General features: G+C 45.5%; 1 protein-coding gene across 11 annotated transcripts in view; it reads right to left on the bottom strand.

Moving 5' to 3' along the window:
- The window catches only part of LOC124269125 (ankyrin repeat domain-containing protein 49-like), a 55,372-nt gene extending 40,037 nt beyond the window's left edge, over positions 1–15,335 (bottom strand). For 2 of the 11 annotated variants that reach the window (XM_046704144.1, XM_046704140.1), the window contains exons 1-2: positions 15,185–15,324; positions 14,650–14,716 (exon numbers count right to left, since the gene is read on the bottom strand). In XM_046704144.1, coding sequence (XP_046560100.1) covers positions 14,650–14,683 — 34 coding nt within the window. In that variant the 5' untranslated portion in view covers positions 14,684–14,716; positions 15,185–15,324. Of the gene's footprint in view, positions 1–14,649; positions 14,717–15,184 lie in introns of all 11 variants that reach the window. The other 9 variants (XM_046704135.1, XM_046704138.1, XM_046704141.1 and 6 more) reach the window with 8 other exon arrangements.
- Between the last annotated feature and the right edge of the window lie 646 nt (positions 15,336–15,981).

Genomic DNA, 15,981 nt, shown 5'->3' with positions numbered 1-15,981 from the left:
GCTGACTATGTAACCGAACAATGGGTCGAGGCGGATGGGCGTAGTGTTTGGAACAACTTTCATACAATCGTTTCCAGCACCACTAGCCACTTGGAGGTTTGGCATTTGAAGGTGAATATACAAACATATACAAACATATATCAAGATCAAGGCTGGCGGTAGACTGGCGCCAAAGAGTAGAAAATACCTGGATTTCGACACAACAATTGAAAGTGAAAAATATGACTTGTTGACCAGGAGGAAAAGTATGCTGATGCTGTGTCGCATTTGGTTGGGGTGTAAATGTCAATGGTTATGTCTACAAAAAATTCTGTAAATGGGTAGAATGTCAAGTGAAAAATTATGTTATGTTATGGATGTTATTATATGCATGTACATGAAAAAAAACACCAGACTATAGTTTTTTTTTTTTTTTTCCCAATATATTTATTCATTTCAGTGGAGTGAGTGAGTGAGTTTAGGTTTACGCCGCTTTTAGCAATATTCCAGCAATATCCCGGGGGGGGGGGGGGGGACACCATAAATGCGCTTAACACATTGTACCCACGTGGGGAATCGAACACGGGTCTTCGGCGTGACGAGCAAACGCTTTAACCACTAGGCTACCCCACCGCCCCCATTTCAGTGGAGCATGTACAGAAGCATATAAGTATATGGTTTGATGATATGGCATGACATATAGGCATAGACTAGCATGTAGGGCAATATAGACTAGCATGTAGGGCAATATAGACTAGCATGATATATAGACATAGACTAGCATGTAGGGCAATGTAGACTAGCATGACATATTGACATAGACTAGCATGTAGGGCAATATAGACTAGCATGACATATAGACATAGACTAGCATGTAGAGCAATATAGTCTATAGACTAGCACATAGGGCAATATAGACTAGCATGACATATACAGCAAGTATGCACTTACATGAGAAGGTATATTCAGGCTACATATTTTTTTAAGGTGCGAGCAATACAACATGTGTTACATTTGGGACCACACTTTCTTTACTAACAAAGTATAATCCCCAGCACAACACATGTTACAATTGACCACTTTCTAATTGGCATTGTGTAATCATACTTAAAGTAATATAGTGGAATATCAATGTTGGCATAGCAAACATTTAGTCTACCATAACCGATACAATATGTAGTGCATGATATATACTCAGTCAGAAAAGAAACTTCACAAAATGTAATTTGAAAAATAATGAATCATTTTTCTCTGATGATACATCTATGTATCCGAAATGGAATCCCTATCTTTCGACTCTAGAAAAACGTTAGCAAAACCCACTCAAACCCATCCATTCGTTGTGCAAATGACGTTAGTGCCAAATGGTACTTGAAATGCCACGATTGTCAAATGTGCAACGTGAACGTGCCGTTGGCATGTTGCAAACGGGGAAGATCAGTTATTGACGCCGCAAGAGCAATGGGATGCAGCCGTCGTACTGTGTATGACTTGCGAGGTCGTCTACAACAAACTGGCACCACTTCTGATCGCCCAAGGTCGGGTCGTCCACGTGTGACGTGACGAGCAGAAGACCGTCAAATCGTCCTACGTCACCTACGTGACAGATTTCTGCCGGCTTCACGAACCAGGGCTGAGATGTTTAGAGGTCGACTGTCCTCACAGACCATTCGAAATCGGTTGGGGCTTCCAATCTCCATTCTCGACGTCCATATCGTGGGCCAATATCGACGCCGTTTCATCAACGTCAATGTCTGCTGTGGGCCCAACGTCACCTCCGATGGACCCAGAGAGACTGGAATCGAGTCGTCTTTAGTGATGAATCCAGGTTTACCCTCAGATTCGCGGACGGCAGGAATAGAGTCTGGAGACGACGTCGTGAACGGTATGCCCAATGTTGTGTACAGGAAGTCGACAGATTCGGGGGCGGAAGTTGCATGGTGTGGGGTGCTTTCTGTGGGAACGACCGTTCCCGACTTCTGGTCATCCGTGGAAACCTCACAGCTGCTGCTTACCGCGACCAGGTGCTCCCCCCTGAACTCGTTCCTTTCATGGCGGCTCATGGCCCAGGTCTACAGTTCCAGCATGATAATGCTCGGCCGCACACTGCGATGTTGACACGAAATTTCCTTCAAAACGCTGGAATCAACGTCATGGATTGGCCGTCAAGGTCCCCTGACCTTAATCCAATAGAGCACGTTTGGGATGCACTCGGGAGAAGGCTTCGTGGTCTTAGGAACCAGCCTCAGAATTTGCAGGAACTTGGCGCTGCCTTGCAAGAGCAATGACGCAGAATCCCCAACCACGTGTCCACGTGTTTGGCAGTGGTGAATGCGCGGGGCGGCCATACACGATATTTAACTGAGAAATTTTGCATTTTTATTCTTGTGACTTGACATTCTGTATACCCATGTTTTGGAACGGCGGTGTTGCCTAATGGAACTGATTATGGCACTGTCAGTGTATCGAGTACATCACACAGATCTCAGCAATGAAATAATAACAATTTAACCATCTTACCATCTCTTGTTCTTTTATAGTGCCCTGAAGAAAGAATGTAAAGTTTCTTATTTGACTCAGTATACTTATAATAGAAAGTATTGTCATTTTAAGGATATTATTACAGTTATTTGGGCATTACCTTCTGTGGTAAATATGGTACAATGAAATAACAATGTTGGCATAGCAAACATTATAGTCAAGCATAATAGATACAATAGGGTAGTACACTTTCATTGTAGGTAGTTCATAATACACTTATAAGAGAAAGTATAGTCAACCTCGGCCGTGGTAGATAGGTTAACAAAGAGAGGATTAACTATAAGTCCAACAAAAAGCCTCTGTAAAGCTTTATTTCATTAATAAAGCTTTTGTTAGACCCTTAGATCTCGCCACCATTGTACTTTTTAATCCCCAGTTAATTTCCCGGTCACTATGACTGCGAACTAGCACTTTCCTGATTATGTGATAGCTCTATGTCGTGTTGACAGGATACCATTTAGATTACCCGACAAGGTAAGTGTTAAATATTTTGCTTGGGTGGCAACATTGTGCCATACGGTATGACTAATAATTCCTCTCTAACGAAACCTCTGCCTGGCCCATCTCTCAAGTATACAAGTTCGGCTCGTCGGCTTTGATGTCTACTTTATCTATGTTGTAAGTTTTGACTGACCATATCGGATCGGTGGCTCATTTCCGAGTGTCCCCTTCGTGTTCCGGGGCTGGTAGAGGTACCTTGTGAGGGGCCTATCTGGTATCTGTCTCTCCTTCCCACGCGATGGTGCAGCCGACTCAGCCACCACTGATTTCAGTTTGATAGTGTCGGCTGGTTTCTTGTAGACTAACGCCTTCTCGGTGAAAGGGGTGGTTTCTTGGTTGATAGCCGGCACCACCCACTCGAGGTAGCCGCACTACCAATTCCGTCGATCGTTTTCCCGGGTTGACCATCTCTCTCGCATACTTGTGCCCGAATCAGCGCTCGGCAAAGTCCGATTGCATCTCTCGACTATGGCTTGGCTTTGATGGGCTCCGGCCACGCCACGCCTGACCTTGGTATTATGTTTGGCTAGCAGTTGTGACACGGCACCCATGAACTCCCGCCCGGGGTCGACTTGCAGCTCTGTTGGCAATGTCAGCGGACTGCGTTTGTATATGCTTTCAAATCCGCGGGCTACTTGGGCCGCATCCTTTGCGGTCAAGGGTTTGGCTTCCTTGTAGCGGCTAGAAACGTCAACGACGGTTAAGGCATACTTGTGCCTCTTGTCGTGGGGTCAGGAGGTCGGCCTGGTGGACGCTATTGGGTACGGTAATGCCGAACTTTCTTAGGGGCACGTAGCGTGGTGCCACAGATCTGCCACATGGCTTGTTTTTCAAAAGCCACGCTTTGGCCTCATCCGGGGGTACTCGCGCCATTTTGGCCAGCTAATTGTATGGCGCTAGCTCCTTTCCAGTACCCACGCAGGCTGTAGTAAATAGCCTCAAACTTTCTTTGATTCCGTGACATTGTATATATACACCTATGTTCTTGGTTCAATTTTCCCATGCCCGTATGCGTACATGTTGATCCCGTCGATGGCTATCCAACACTTTGTGTCCATCGGTTATAGGGACGTCTTGTTTATAGTCAGTCCGTATATCCTGTGCCCATCGCTTCTAAGCATGTTCATTTGATGTCTGAAGGTGCGGGTCTTGAACAGGGCTTCCTTGAATCTGGCGTGTTTGATGTGTTGTATCACCACGTACTTCTTGACTCCCTTCGCCTTCCGGATCTCGCATTGTCGGCCTTCAGGATAGAGTACATCTTGGGCCTCAAGCCTATGTACTCGGCTATGGGCGTGCCAGCACACTCGTCCTTCATCTTACCGAGGACCTTTTTGTTAACCGTGCTGTGCATGGCATGGTCCTTGGGGTAGTCACTGGTGTCATACAAATCGAGTGGTTTCTTCATGTCCTCATACACGACCTCGGTTCGAATCTCCATCAGCAGGGACTCCGTGTCCGTGTACAGCACTTCACACCTGTTGCCATACTGTTTCTTGGGCTCGTTGTAGTAAAAGTCGTACATCAGGTGTTTGGATAAATCGAGGATGCTCATCCCCACGTAAAGAGGCCGTTTGAATTTGATGTGGCTTTTCTTCATGTGCAGGGCCACCAGGTCGTCAGTGAATATCTTGCTCCAGTTGAATGCCAGGCTGGCTATCAGTTTCCTGAGCTTGTCTTCCTCTTTTGACAGAACCAGCTTCACGGTCACGCGTTTCCTCAGGTTCTCCATAGTCTTACCAAACACCGAGTTGTTCATGAGCTTGTAGAGGTTTTTCTCGAAGTCATTAGTGGCCAGCTTTCGCAAGTCCGTGTTCATTCTGATGTAAGGCTCCATCCAGGGGCTCTGGTCGAACACGAGCACCCTGTGTATTTTGGCCAGCCTCATACCCAATGACAGGTACAGCGGTAGGTTGCGATAGTGTACGATGTACTTGGTCTTATTCATTAAGTTGGGCACGAGTTTTTCAACGTCTGAAGCAAGTTATGTTGGTACTCAGACATCCAGTCCGGGTTAACCCTCAAACGTTCAGGGGCCAGGGGGAAGCTGTTGTGTGATGTGTACAATGCCTTGGGGTATTCCAAGTCCACTTCGAGTATATAGCCTTTGTTCGAATCCGGCGGCGCGATGCTCATAACATCGGTTGATGGGGGGTAGTCGGGTCTCGGCGAACTTGGCCCAGCCATCCATGTACTCGTAGAGGTAAACACCCTTCCTCATCAGCAGGGGTCGAATCTCGGCGTCGGTGTATCGATCGGTGATGGGGAAGGTATCGTTGGCCTTATGAACCTCAGGCCGTTCTGGGAGAAGGAGATGTATCTCTCCATGTTGTTGATGATGCACGTTGGTTGCCGTCGACCCTCGCGATGGCCTGCATGATCAAGTGAGAGTCGTACCCTCTCAAGTTGTGGAAGACCATGGAGATGTTTATTGTCTTGGGGTTGATTCTGAGCTTGAGGTTGCACGAGCTGTGAGCGGCGCCTCTATACTTACCGGTGACATGAAAGTGATCTCTCAACGAATCGCCGTTCAGCGTTTTATCATACATGTGACAGTGAGTGCTGCAGCCGTGAGCTAGTCGGTCGGCTTGAGTCATTCGATGGGAGCGACTGTGTACAGTGAATTTCTGATAGTTTTCTCTCTTCCTCCTGCAAACACTTTAGAAACTTTTCAGCCGCGTTGGTACCTCTGTACACTACGGGAGCTTTCATTTCCCCATCACATCGGACGACCACGTATCCAAACCCACAGGCCTCGTGCTCCTGTGTTTTGTGTTAACGTTTTTAATCAAGGCTTCAAAGTCGGCGTAGATGATGTAAGGCACGGGCATCTTATTCTTGTGGTTGGGCACGCAGAACCGGCTCCCGTACGCTTGGGTGATTGCCTTTTCACCCTCTGAGATCTTGTCTAGCTGGTCTGCCGTGAAGCCGTACCCCAAGCACAACCGAGTCGATTTGCTGATGCCTTGGTACACGTCATTGACGCGTTCTCCCTCGCTCTTCCAGAGGTCCCCGTAGCAGTGAAAGACTTCGCTGTCGTCGATGCTCGGTACCTCGTTACCGCTGATCTTGATAGTGGTTTTCTTGATGGCTCGACCTATGTTCCACACCAGCTCACGTTTGTCGTTGTCGGAGGTCAACGTGAGGTTGAACGTCAGTCGAACCGTGCCTGGTACGATGAGGTCATTCTCACCCAGGTTGGGGAATCTAACCAGCAGCGTTTGGTTCTGGTCTATCTTGCTGGGATTGTTGGTAATGGTCACCGACTGGCGCACGGCTCTGACACCTAGAGGCTCTCTTGATCTTCGGAAAGGATCTAGTTTCCTACCATACATTGTTATATATATAAAATATAAAAGTTTAATATAAATAATGGCTGAAGGCGGCCATGAGGACATCCCAATGGATGATTTTGGCGCTGGTGCGTATATTGGGGATTACGATGACACCTCATTCATGGGCGACACCGTTAGCAATGAACTTTTAAAATCAACCGTCGACGGTTGTGTGGAAGTCAGATAGAAACTACGTCGATCCGTTGGGGCTAGACTATTCCAAGTATACCATAGATAAGAAGGGCACACTGCAATCGATCTCGTGAATAAGCGCATGAGAAAACCGCTTGCCTTGTCTACGCTTGTCAGTCGTTATGGTGAGCAACTGATCCGTGATGAACTAGGCTTCATAGATTACGGTGACGCACGGCCTAAGCTTCCCCCGACGGTCGTCCAAGATCTGCAAAACATCAGGGCCGAACTCAGCGGTGAAGGTGATGATAAAGAAACATCAGACAGTATCGAAAAAATATTGGCAACGTACCATGACAAACCCTTGCCTAGTTTAGAATTTCCTGTTTGAGAACTGCGAGGCCTAGACGAAGCCTTGAAATGTGTACGCGGAGAACTCGTGAACCACATGGGGAAACTGAACGAAATCGATGAGCACATCGCTCGCGAGAAAATAAATTCTCACCGAAACGGAAGACAAATCTCTGAAAACCATCATCGAAATACGATTAAGCGAACTTGCGTAAAGATGAGAGACGGACTCGGTTGGAATCCGCTTCCTCGAACGTGAAACAGCTTCGATCCCAGATCAGCCCCGTGCGGGAAACCATCGATCGAGTCCTGAATGAAGACACCACTTTGGCCAACAGGATCCGAATCCTCTTTCGAGAGCAAGGGATTACTATACCAGCATTCTTACTGCATTGGGCTTCATCATATCAACCCTGGTCATGTCGCTGACGTGGGGGCACACCAACTGGTGACGTCAGAGACTGGATAAAAAAACATCTGAAATCCCTCGGGGAGGCCCTGGCTAAACTCGCTGGTAAGGCCGCCGAAGCCCTGCCCGGCATCCTGGGTAGCTTCGTCTCGTGGCTGCTTAGCACGCTGGCTAAAACTGTCACGTGGCTCAGTCAAAACCTGTGGGCAGCCATCGTCACCGTGGCGGGTCTGGTGTACGTAGCGGCTAAGGAATTTTTAACCAAATGAGAACCAAACTGACCGCGATCCCCCCGACCACCAGCGCTGTTTTACGGTCGATGTGCTGCTGATTGGATGCCTGCACGTATGGGGGTTGGGGCTGTGGTGGTGTGGGTTGAACCCTGGGCTCTGGGGTTGGTACGACTATGCTCGTTTCACCGGTCGTTGTGGGTGGTACGTGGACGACGCTGACATCGGGGTTGATACCCGGCTTCTGGTCGGCCGTGGCTACGATGATTTTGTTGTTGTAGCCCACCACTTTGTTGATTCTCAGTCACATGTTGCTCTGAGCCATGAACAGTCCCACGTCGAGCATGTAGTCCACTTTCGACCGGGCATATTCTTGGTTTGGTATCGTCGGATGGCACCCGGTATATCGACCGGGGGAGATGGCATCATCATCAACGCTTGGACAATTTAACTGTTTCTGGCGCTGGGGCTAATGCAGTAATTCGATACCGATGATACCGAACGCCCAGCACGGTCCGCGCATCGCACGCGTTCGAATCGAGTCGTTCGCTGCCTTCGGTACCGGCACGAGTGAACCCTCTCGACGTATCCAGCATGAACTTTTTCCAGTCATCCGCGGGCCCCTGCTTGAACCTCCAGACTCGGTAATCCTTGCTGTCATCGAAAGCCATGTAACGGTCATCCCACTCGTTTGTTGTGATATGATCCGACTTGTACCCCCATTTTTTCATCTTTTCGCTGGCTTCCATGAGGGGCATATTGTGAATGATGGGGATACCAAACCCATGGTTCTGGCCCGGCAAATGGCAATCCGTCTTCGGGTTTAGTTCGAATTCGTTGCAAATGTGTCCATGGGCCCGTCGATCGTACGGGTTGTTTACTGCGTCCCATGCTTTGTCCTGTGGGAGCGGGGCGCTGATCTCTTTGAGGATATGCCTGACCTGGTAGTACATGTGGAACGTGAAGACAGATTGACTCAGCGGTTCCCCCCGTGTGTCGGTCAACGTCAACCCACACCCTGTTGTCGCACACCAGACGGCGAAGTTGAGTTGATTCTGCCAGAACTGCATAGGGATGTTGAACCAGGCGTAATTTACCTTAGCTGCTATCCAACAAAACCTATACCTCGCCAACAGGATATCTGTAACCGGGCGCCGTAAATACAGCCCAGCAGCTTTACCTACGCATCTTCATGTGCGGGAAATCTATGTCCAGTTTAGGGTAAAACACTCGGAGGTTTGTACATTTTAAAGTATTATATAATGGGTATATATACTCTAACATGTACGCAACACTTCGAGTAATAACTGTAACGGCTGTCCGCTCAGCTGATGCACGCATCATCAATAACATGCGTCTGGCCAACTCGGTCGCGACTCGCGATATCACCTACCTACCGTGGATGGACTAACATCAACACCAGCAACAACAAGTTGTTCGGCCAGTGGTTCTCACAACCAGATAACTGACGGCTACTACAGTGTGTGCTCTAAGCCGCAGGTCTTCAAATCCTTGGGAGTCTAACCCAAGATGAACGACTCAAATGGCACAGTGGTGTTAACCAACAACAGAATAAACCCCCTCGAGGCTCTGCCGCACTATTGGCGAGGACACCGGATGTCGCCGACTTAGACAAAACCCACAACTACCGGGCTTACAGGCACGGTTACTCCGGACCTAGTACCGTACCGAGAGCTGTGCATTCATCTCGGCCCAGCTTGAGCACAACGACAACATTCAAGGGGTCACACTTCCACGATACTGAGAGCCGCGACCGTGAAAACAGAGAAATACAAGGACGGTAGAACCGAGTCGCTTTCACCAATAGTATAAGAGGTTAACCTCGGGCAACATCCCCTGAGTTGATAATATCAGTATGGTGGAGTTATATAGCATGTAATGCTGTGAATATAGATATTCTACCATAACGCTGCACATAAAATGACTAGCGCACAAGGTCCCAGAATGAAGTTGAAAAAATGTGTCAATGTGGGGATCTCCAACCTCGGGGACACACGCGGATTCGACGACCCCGGAGTAGATGGTAAATTGTATGCCTTGCAACTGAAAAACAACATTTACAAACGCGTTGAAGTCCCTTCGATCGGTAGAACCCTAGGTGACATAGTAGATACCTCAGGAACGGCCCTCAACACTTGGTTCGACCTAGTTCGCATCAGTGATGATAAATGGGCGGTATCCCAATCGTTAGGAGGCAAACTGTTCGACTTAGACGATGTTGAGAGCACGACCGTCGCCCGAAACAAGCAGTATACCCTCGTCCTCACTGACGACGACAAGCGGGTGTTGTTACCCTCTCGAGTAGATTGGTTTCTCAACATTAGGCTCGGCTCCCCCTACGTGTTCACGGAAAACAAAGACAACTACCTAAACAAAGTCTTGAACAACAGAACCCTGCTCGTGGGTTTATGTCCCCGACGCGAGACGAAGGTGAAGCCATCAGCCCAGTCTCGAAGTGCTAAGCAGCCCACATGCTGTCAAGCAAGCCCGGATGCAAAACTCGGCATTGTAGGTGGTGTCTGAATTCGTAGGCGTGGTCAACATCCTGGAGAGTCTACCAGCCAACTCCACGCTGGTCATCAAAGTCTACCTAGGGGAACCATCGCAGGATGATCGTGAAGGGGATCAAACTCCGGTGGGTGAAACGGCACCAGTATCAGGTTTGCATTATTCGTTTACGCAAGGGTTGGTGCGTCGACTCAATACACATCAATCTGCAGGGGTCACCGTGCGGACCGCGAAGACACGATATCACCCACCAAGATCTTCCTACCCGACAACATACACTTCCATGGGGTGAAGTGCACCCTGAGAAATTATCAGAAAACAATTTGAAACTATCTCGTAATAGCATTATAGCAATGCCCAATCATCATCGGCCCAACACCACACTTAACGATCTAGGAGACACGGAGGGATTCGTTCAGCCCGGCGAGGAAGATGCCTTGTATGTCCTACGCTTAAAAGACAATGTGTATAGGCGGGCGGCAATGGCCGATCAACTACCCAACATCACACTCGGGGTCTAGGAGGCACAATGGGGTTCGATCTGCCTGGCGTGGACGACACCTCGTACGTCCTGTCCTTAAGAAAGGCGTATTGCGTGCGGCAGTGTCTGCCAGACGACTTTATAGGAGACTAAAATGGTTGATCAACATGACCCCTCACCGCACCTTTATCTCTCGTTAAACAAAGATAGGGAGGTCTCCGAAATTATGAACAAAGGTATCTTCCTTGGGATTTTGGTTCCGAAGTATAGGATAATTACTCAGCTACCATGGGATCACAGGAGTGATGTTAGTTGTTTCAGGTCGGGAGGATGAGTTAAGTTCCCAATTGGATGTTATGACTGTGAAACCAGGCTCCACACTCACCATAGAAGTCTACCTCGGATCGGTTCTTGATAATACAGATTGGCAACTTTTACCCGAGGTGACAATACGCTGGGGCGTCACAGGCAGGCTCCAACGTTGCCGTATCATCATACGACCGGACCTCTTAACGGGCTCAACAGTCCCCTCAGTAAGCACCTTCAGAGGCTCCTCCGATGATGTTTATGTGGACGCAGAGTTACCTATTAGCCTCTCGCCTATTTCCCTGTACGATGATCTAAACCTTATTAGCCTCAAATACACTGAGCAAAAATTGAATGCCGCATTTCGATTTAAAGATCTTTTTAGAATATATTATATGCAATACAGGTGGATGGGCCTGTACCCAGTCGTAGAAGAAGTCGCGGAAGACCCTGGAAACCGCGAGACGGTTCCGCTTTGAGACAGTTATGTGTGATGTAAAACACCAACTAGAACAAGATCATGACACGCTGGAAAGCACTTCGCGCAAGAAGTACCATAGAGCTTTCAATATCGTGGATGGGGCTGATACTGTCCTTACGGCAAACCAGCATGGGACTAGGGGCGGCAGGTGTTGAGTTGTTAGCCACCATCGTGGCCGCACCTATAGTGCTAGGCATTGAAATAACAGCTCGGGTGGTAAGGGCGGCAGGGTTGGTGTTAAAGTGTGCATCCCGCTGATTGCATCGTAAAGCGTTGAAACACGACGAGATCAGGGTTCTGGCCGAAGCAAAGCTGAACACGGTAAGCGAGCGTATTTCCACGGCACTCACTGACAGTAAGATCTCAGAGGAGGAATTTTATTCAATCCTCTCTGAACTTGACAAGTACCGTATACGAAGAAACAAGAAATCCGGTCCAAGTCTCGTAAGTCTGCTATCAACGAAGACGAGAAAAAAAAGTACATAGAACGAAAAGCCCAGCAAGCCTTCATTACGAACACCAAAGAGATCATAGGCGATTCACATTAAACTGTTTCATCGAGGTCAACACGACATAGTGTCACGTGATCAGGAAAGTGCTAGTTCGCGGTCATAGTGATCGGGAAGTTAACTGGGAATTCAAAAGTAGTATATACAATGGTGGCGAGATTTAAGGGCCTGACAAAAGCTTTATTAATGAAAAAAAGCTTTACAGAGGCTTTTGTTGGACTTGGTCTCGGACAATCATTGTATATACTACTCTATAGTCTGTTTTTCAGAACAATAGGTACAGGCACAGTGAGGTGGTCCCCGCTACTCTATTAGTGGCATTGTGTTTTGAAAGGGTGTACAGGACTGTAAGACTGGTTTCATAACATACGGAATTTACAAGGGTCCTACAGTCCCGTACACCCTTTCAAAACACCGTGTGACGAATTTATTCGACAAACTTATCTCAAGCGTAATAATATCTGGTACTCCACCACTTTGGGCCACCTTGGAAAAAGACCACACAGATAAATGTTTTGGGGCGCAAAGCTTCAGTATCTGTATGAAATTAGAAATGAACAGAAGTAAGTGGTACACACTTGATTTCTTCGGCTTGTTATGACACCCAATGACTATTTTGGCATGAATATAAGCCATTTAAGTACAACCTATATCAAGATGTTGTGTTTTATATTTTGTTTAAATTGAGAGAATATATGCATATCAAGACCATGGGGTTGGTTTGGCTGGTTTCCTTTAACTGGCAGTCGACCTGACGATAACAAACGTGACGATAACAGCCAAGCCGAAAGATACTCCAACCAAGACACACTTCACTCTCGAGGGGCATATGCAAACGAATGTGTCATCTTTGTAACATAACGATTGATTAACACCACACTCAGCAATATTACAGCTTTATGGCGGAGGTCTGTAAATAATCGAGTCTGGACTAGAAAATCTAGTGATCAACAGCATGAGCCTCGATCTACAATGTTGGGATATATGTTGACAAGTCAGTAAGCCTGACCACCCGATCCTGTTAGTCGCCTCTCACGACAAGAACGATTCGCTGAAGACAAATTCCAACCCGGAACTTTACGGATTTCAAGTCAAAAGGAATATGTGATATAAAAGAATATAAAATCATATTTGAACTCTTTTGGAAATATTTAATCTACAACAAGCGGACATTTAGTGTGAGGCAACTAATTCAACTGGCGCACTGACTTAGATGTTGCACGTCATTATATTGTTATCGCGTAGATACATGCTGGTAAGTCAGTCACTTAGACCACGAGCCGAAATCTGTAGGGCCTCTAGAAATAGGAGAGTACTTCAACATAGGTGGTGAATACAAGAACTATATATCAAAATTATTCCCAGGATGTGCTTGATAAGAATCAAAACTTGTCTTGCATAAATAAATTGCATATTAATGAATTTCAGCTCCTGAAAGAAGGGTACCCCCTGACCGGATTCTGATTACATGGCCTTGGCCTTGGCCTGTTGGCAACAGCCTTTTATGGTACTTATGCAATAGTAATGTTGTAAAAACATTAGAAATGTTTTCATTATTTCATAATTAGTCCATATTTGTTAAAATTCAAATTTCTTGAATAAACATATCACCAATCAGGGTGTTGATCACTACACGACCAATCATGTAAATGAAAAATTAAGAAAGAATATTGTTCAAGACATTTTAATCATTGACATAAACAATACCATACATTACATCTATGCAATGGAATTAATTGCTCAAATGTAATTGATATAAATGATGCAAATGCATTCCATGTATATATCATATGAAACTATCAAATTTGAATGACAACGGGCTCACATTTCTGTCAGTTTCAGCTTACTAGAAGCATATTTGACCAGACAAAAGGTATCTGACACGAATCATTTTTTGCACTTTTGAAATATCTGCAGAATGGAACATATGAGTCAATAATACACATTATGCTGATGATTTGAATGTCAGAGCCAGAGTTTATTTCCAGTAAAAAGCCATAGGCCCAAAATACATTAAAAATAATGTCCCCAGGGGCAAACTGATCTTACAAACATTAAAAATTAAATAGATATAACACAACAGCTTTTAAACATTAAATATATATAGCACAACAGCTTGTACAGTATCAACGTTAGTGTTTTCTAAAAGATTAACTGAAGAATATAGAGTGTAAGGCTTTTAACAAACTTTGTAATATACCTCTCTCTTAGTTGTGAAGAGAACACCGAGTTATCTAGTGTTCGTGCATTAACCTGTCTGATGAAAGGAAATATTGAATAAGAAGCTAACATATAGTCAACACAGTAAAGCATGTACAGTGACCACATACATCATTACCTAATCTACTATTGAAGGCATAATTCAGCAAGTTGTTAGGAGGATAATCTATCTTATCTTATGCAAACAACCCTTGTCTTTTCATTTCAAAGCTCTCTCAATGCTAGTCAGTAGGCTCATCAGTAAATGATTAGAAGCTGTATTAACTGTTACACAATTTTCAATGCCATCCAGTTCTTTGCATATTGCAACACACTCACTCACTTTTACCCATGTTATATACGTATGATGATGCTGATGTGTATCTAAACTTATATTACACCAGATGTGCAATCGTAACAATTGTCTCTCTGCTATATTTATATCCAAGTATGACTTTTGCTTGAGACAACATATATCGCTATCTATGGAGTAGTACCCTCCCAATAAACACTTTATTTTTTAAATATACCACGTTGATATGTAATGATTAATATGACATTTCCATCAACCTGCTTACCAGTGATATATATTGTGGATCGCACTTGTTGCATTTAGGGTGACATGAAAGAAATACGTAATACTATTTAAACATTCAAAATACTTACAGCATAAAAACACAATTGATCCATAAATCCACATGTTTCAGCGTTGACATGTCATTTGGCAGATCACCTATAAATAAATGAATTGTATTTATTATCGAAACACACAACTGAGATATGCTTCACACAATTAGCCTAGGTTGAATGAGATGGATAAGTTTGCGCTTGTCGAGCTAGAAGGACATATACTATCGTTGAAAAAGGGCTTGACGGATAATCTGCTTTGTTTTTCAGGGTGGATTCTCCATTGGCAATGAAGGTCAATGTCATCTTGTATGAGGGAATCCGGTGATGCGCGTGTTGTGGCTGAATATGTAAATATACATGATGAAATAGGCGACTCAGGAACGGCCTTCGCGATACATGATTTTGTATCCAACTATCCAATATGGCGGAACACTTCCGCGTTCGTGTTCGGGCTTATCTCAAACACCCCAACAGGCTAGTTTTATTGTAGACGTTTGAGAAGTATCATAAGTCATTAAATTGCCGGTTTCGTCGGTTTAAAAATTAAAACAGATAGTGCAAAGCTGCTTACCAATGTTTCACTGCAACATAGACAGTTTCAGTTCAGGTCAGTGGCGTCCCCGTTGACTGTGGTAATATCACGTGGTTCAAGCCTGTCCTGTCCTTGTGCGTTACACCCGGCTTAGTGCAGCTAATGTATTTATAACCCGCCTTGCGACTGACGGGTAGTTCATTGTATAACATAACAATGAACACTCACTTTACCATAGGTTTGTTTGTCGGTGTTAGTATGCCAAAGACATTTGCAAATTTCATTTGAAAATGATATGTCGAAAACCTCATAGCGGGGGATCAGATTGCAAATAGGCCGGACACTCAAAATTTATTCTTCTCTCCTGCAGCGTCGCTGCGGTTTAGTTGTTGAAACTATGAAGTTGCTATCAAATTTCTTACAATATTCTTAATGAAATGTTTGGTATATTTTCGTTTCCCCGTCCCAGGTATCTCGCCCATGAATAAAAAGCTGGTGAATATATCTGTTATGCCACTAAATGAGGGCGCACTATGTTTTCTGGATAGAAATGACAACAGGCGGCACCACGTAAAGTCAGTGCTTGCAGTACTATGAGTGGGGTATGCACATGCTCCTAGAGCGGCTTACTGCGCCATGAAAAAATGACAAGAAGAGACTTATTCCGAATTGTCCCCATTTCATCCTCATCAACAAACATGATCCTCTCCCCTTTTAAAACGAATAAAATTATCTTCATCATTATGATTTACAGATTAAGATGGCAATGCAGCAGAGATGGTTCGGCTGATCCTGGCACAGTCAGGCTGGTAAGGCTCATCATCAGCTCTGGGCCC

Source organism: Haliotis rubra, unplaced genomic scaffold, assembly GCF_003918875.1.
Source record: "Haliotis rubra isolate DU_JTF1 unplaced genomic scaffold, ASM391887v1 Scf1420, whole genome shotgun sequence".
Lineage (NCBI taxonomy): Eukaryota > Metazoa > Mollusca > Gastropoda > Lepetellida > Haliotidae > Haliotis > Haliotis rubra.
The sequence above is the reverse complement of the archived record's forward strand: the minus strand, read 5'-3'. Positions and strand labels throughout refer to the sequence as shown.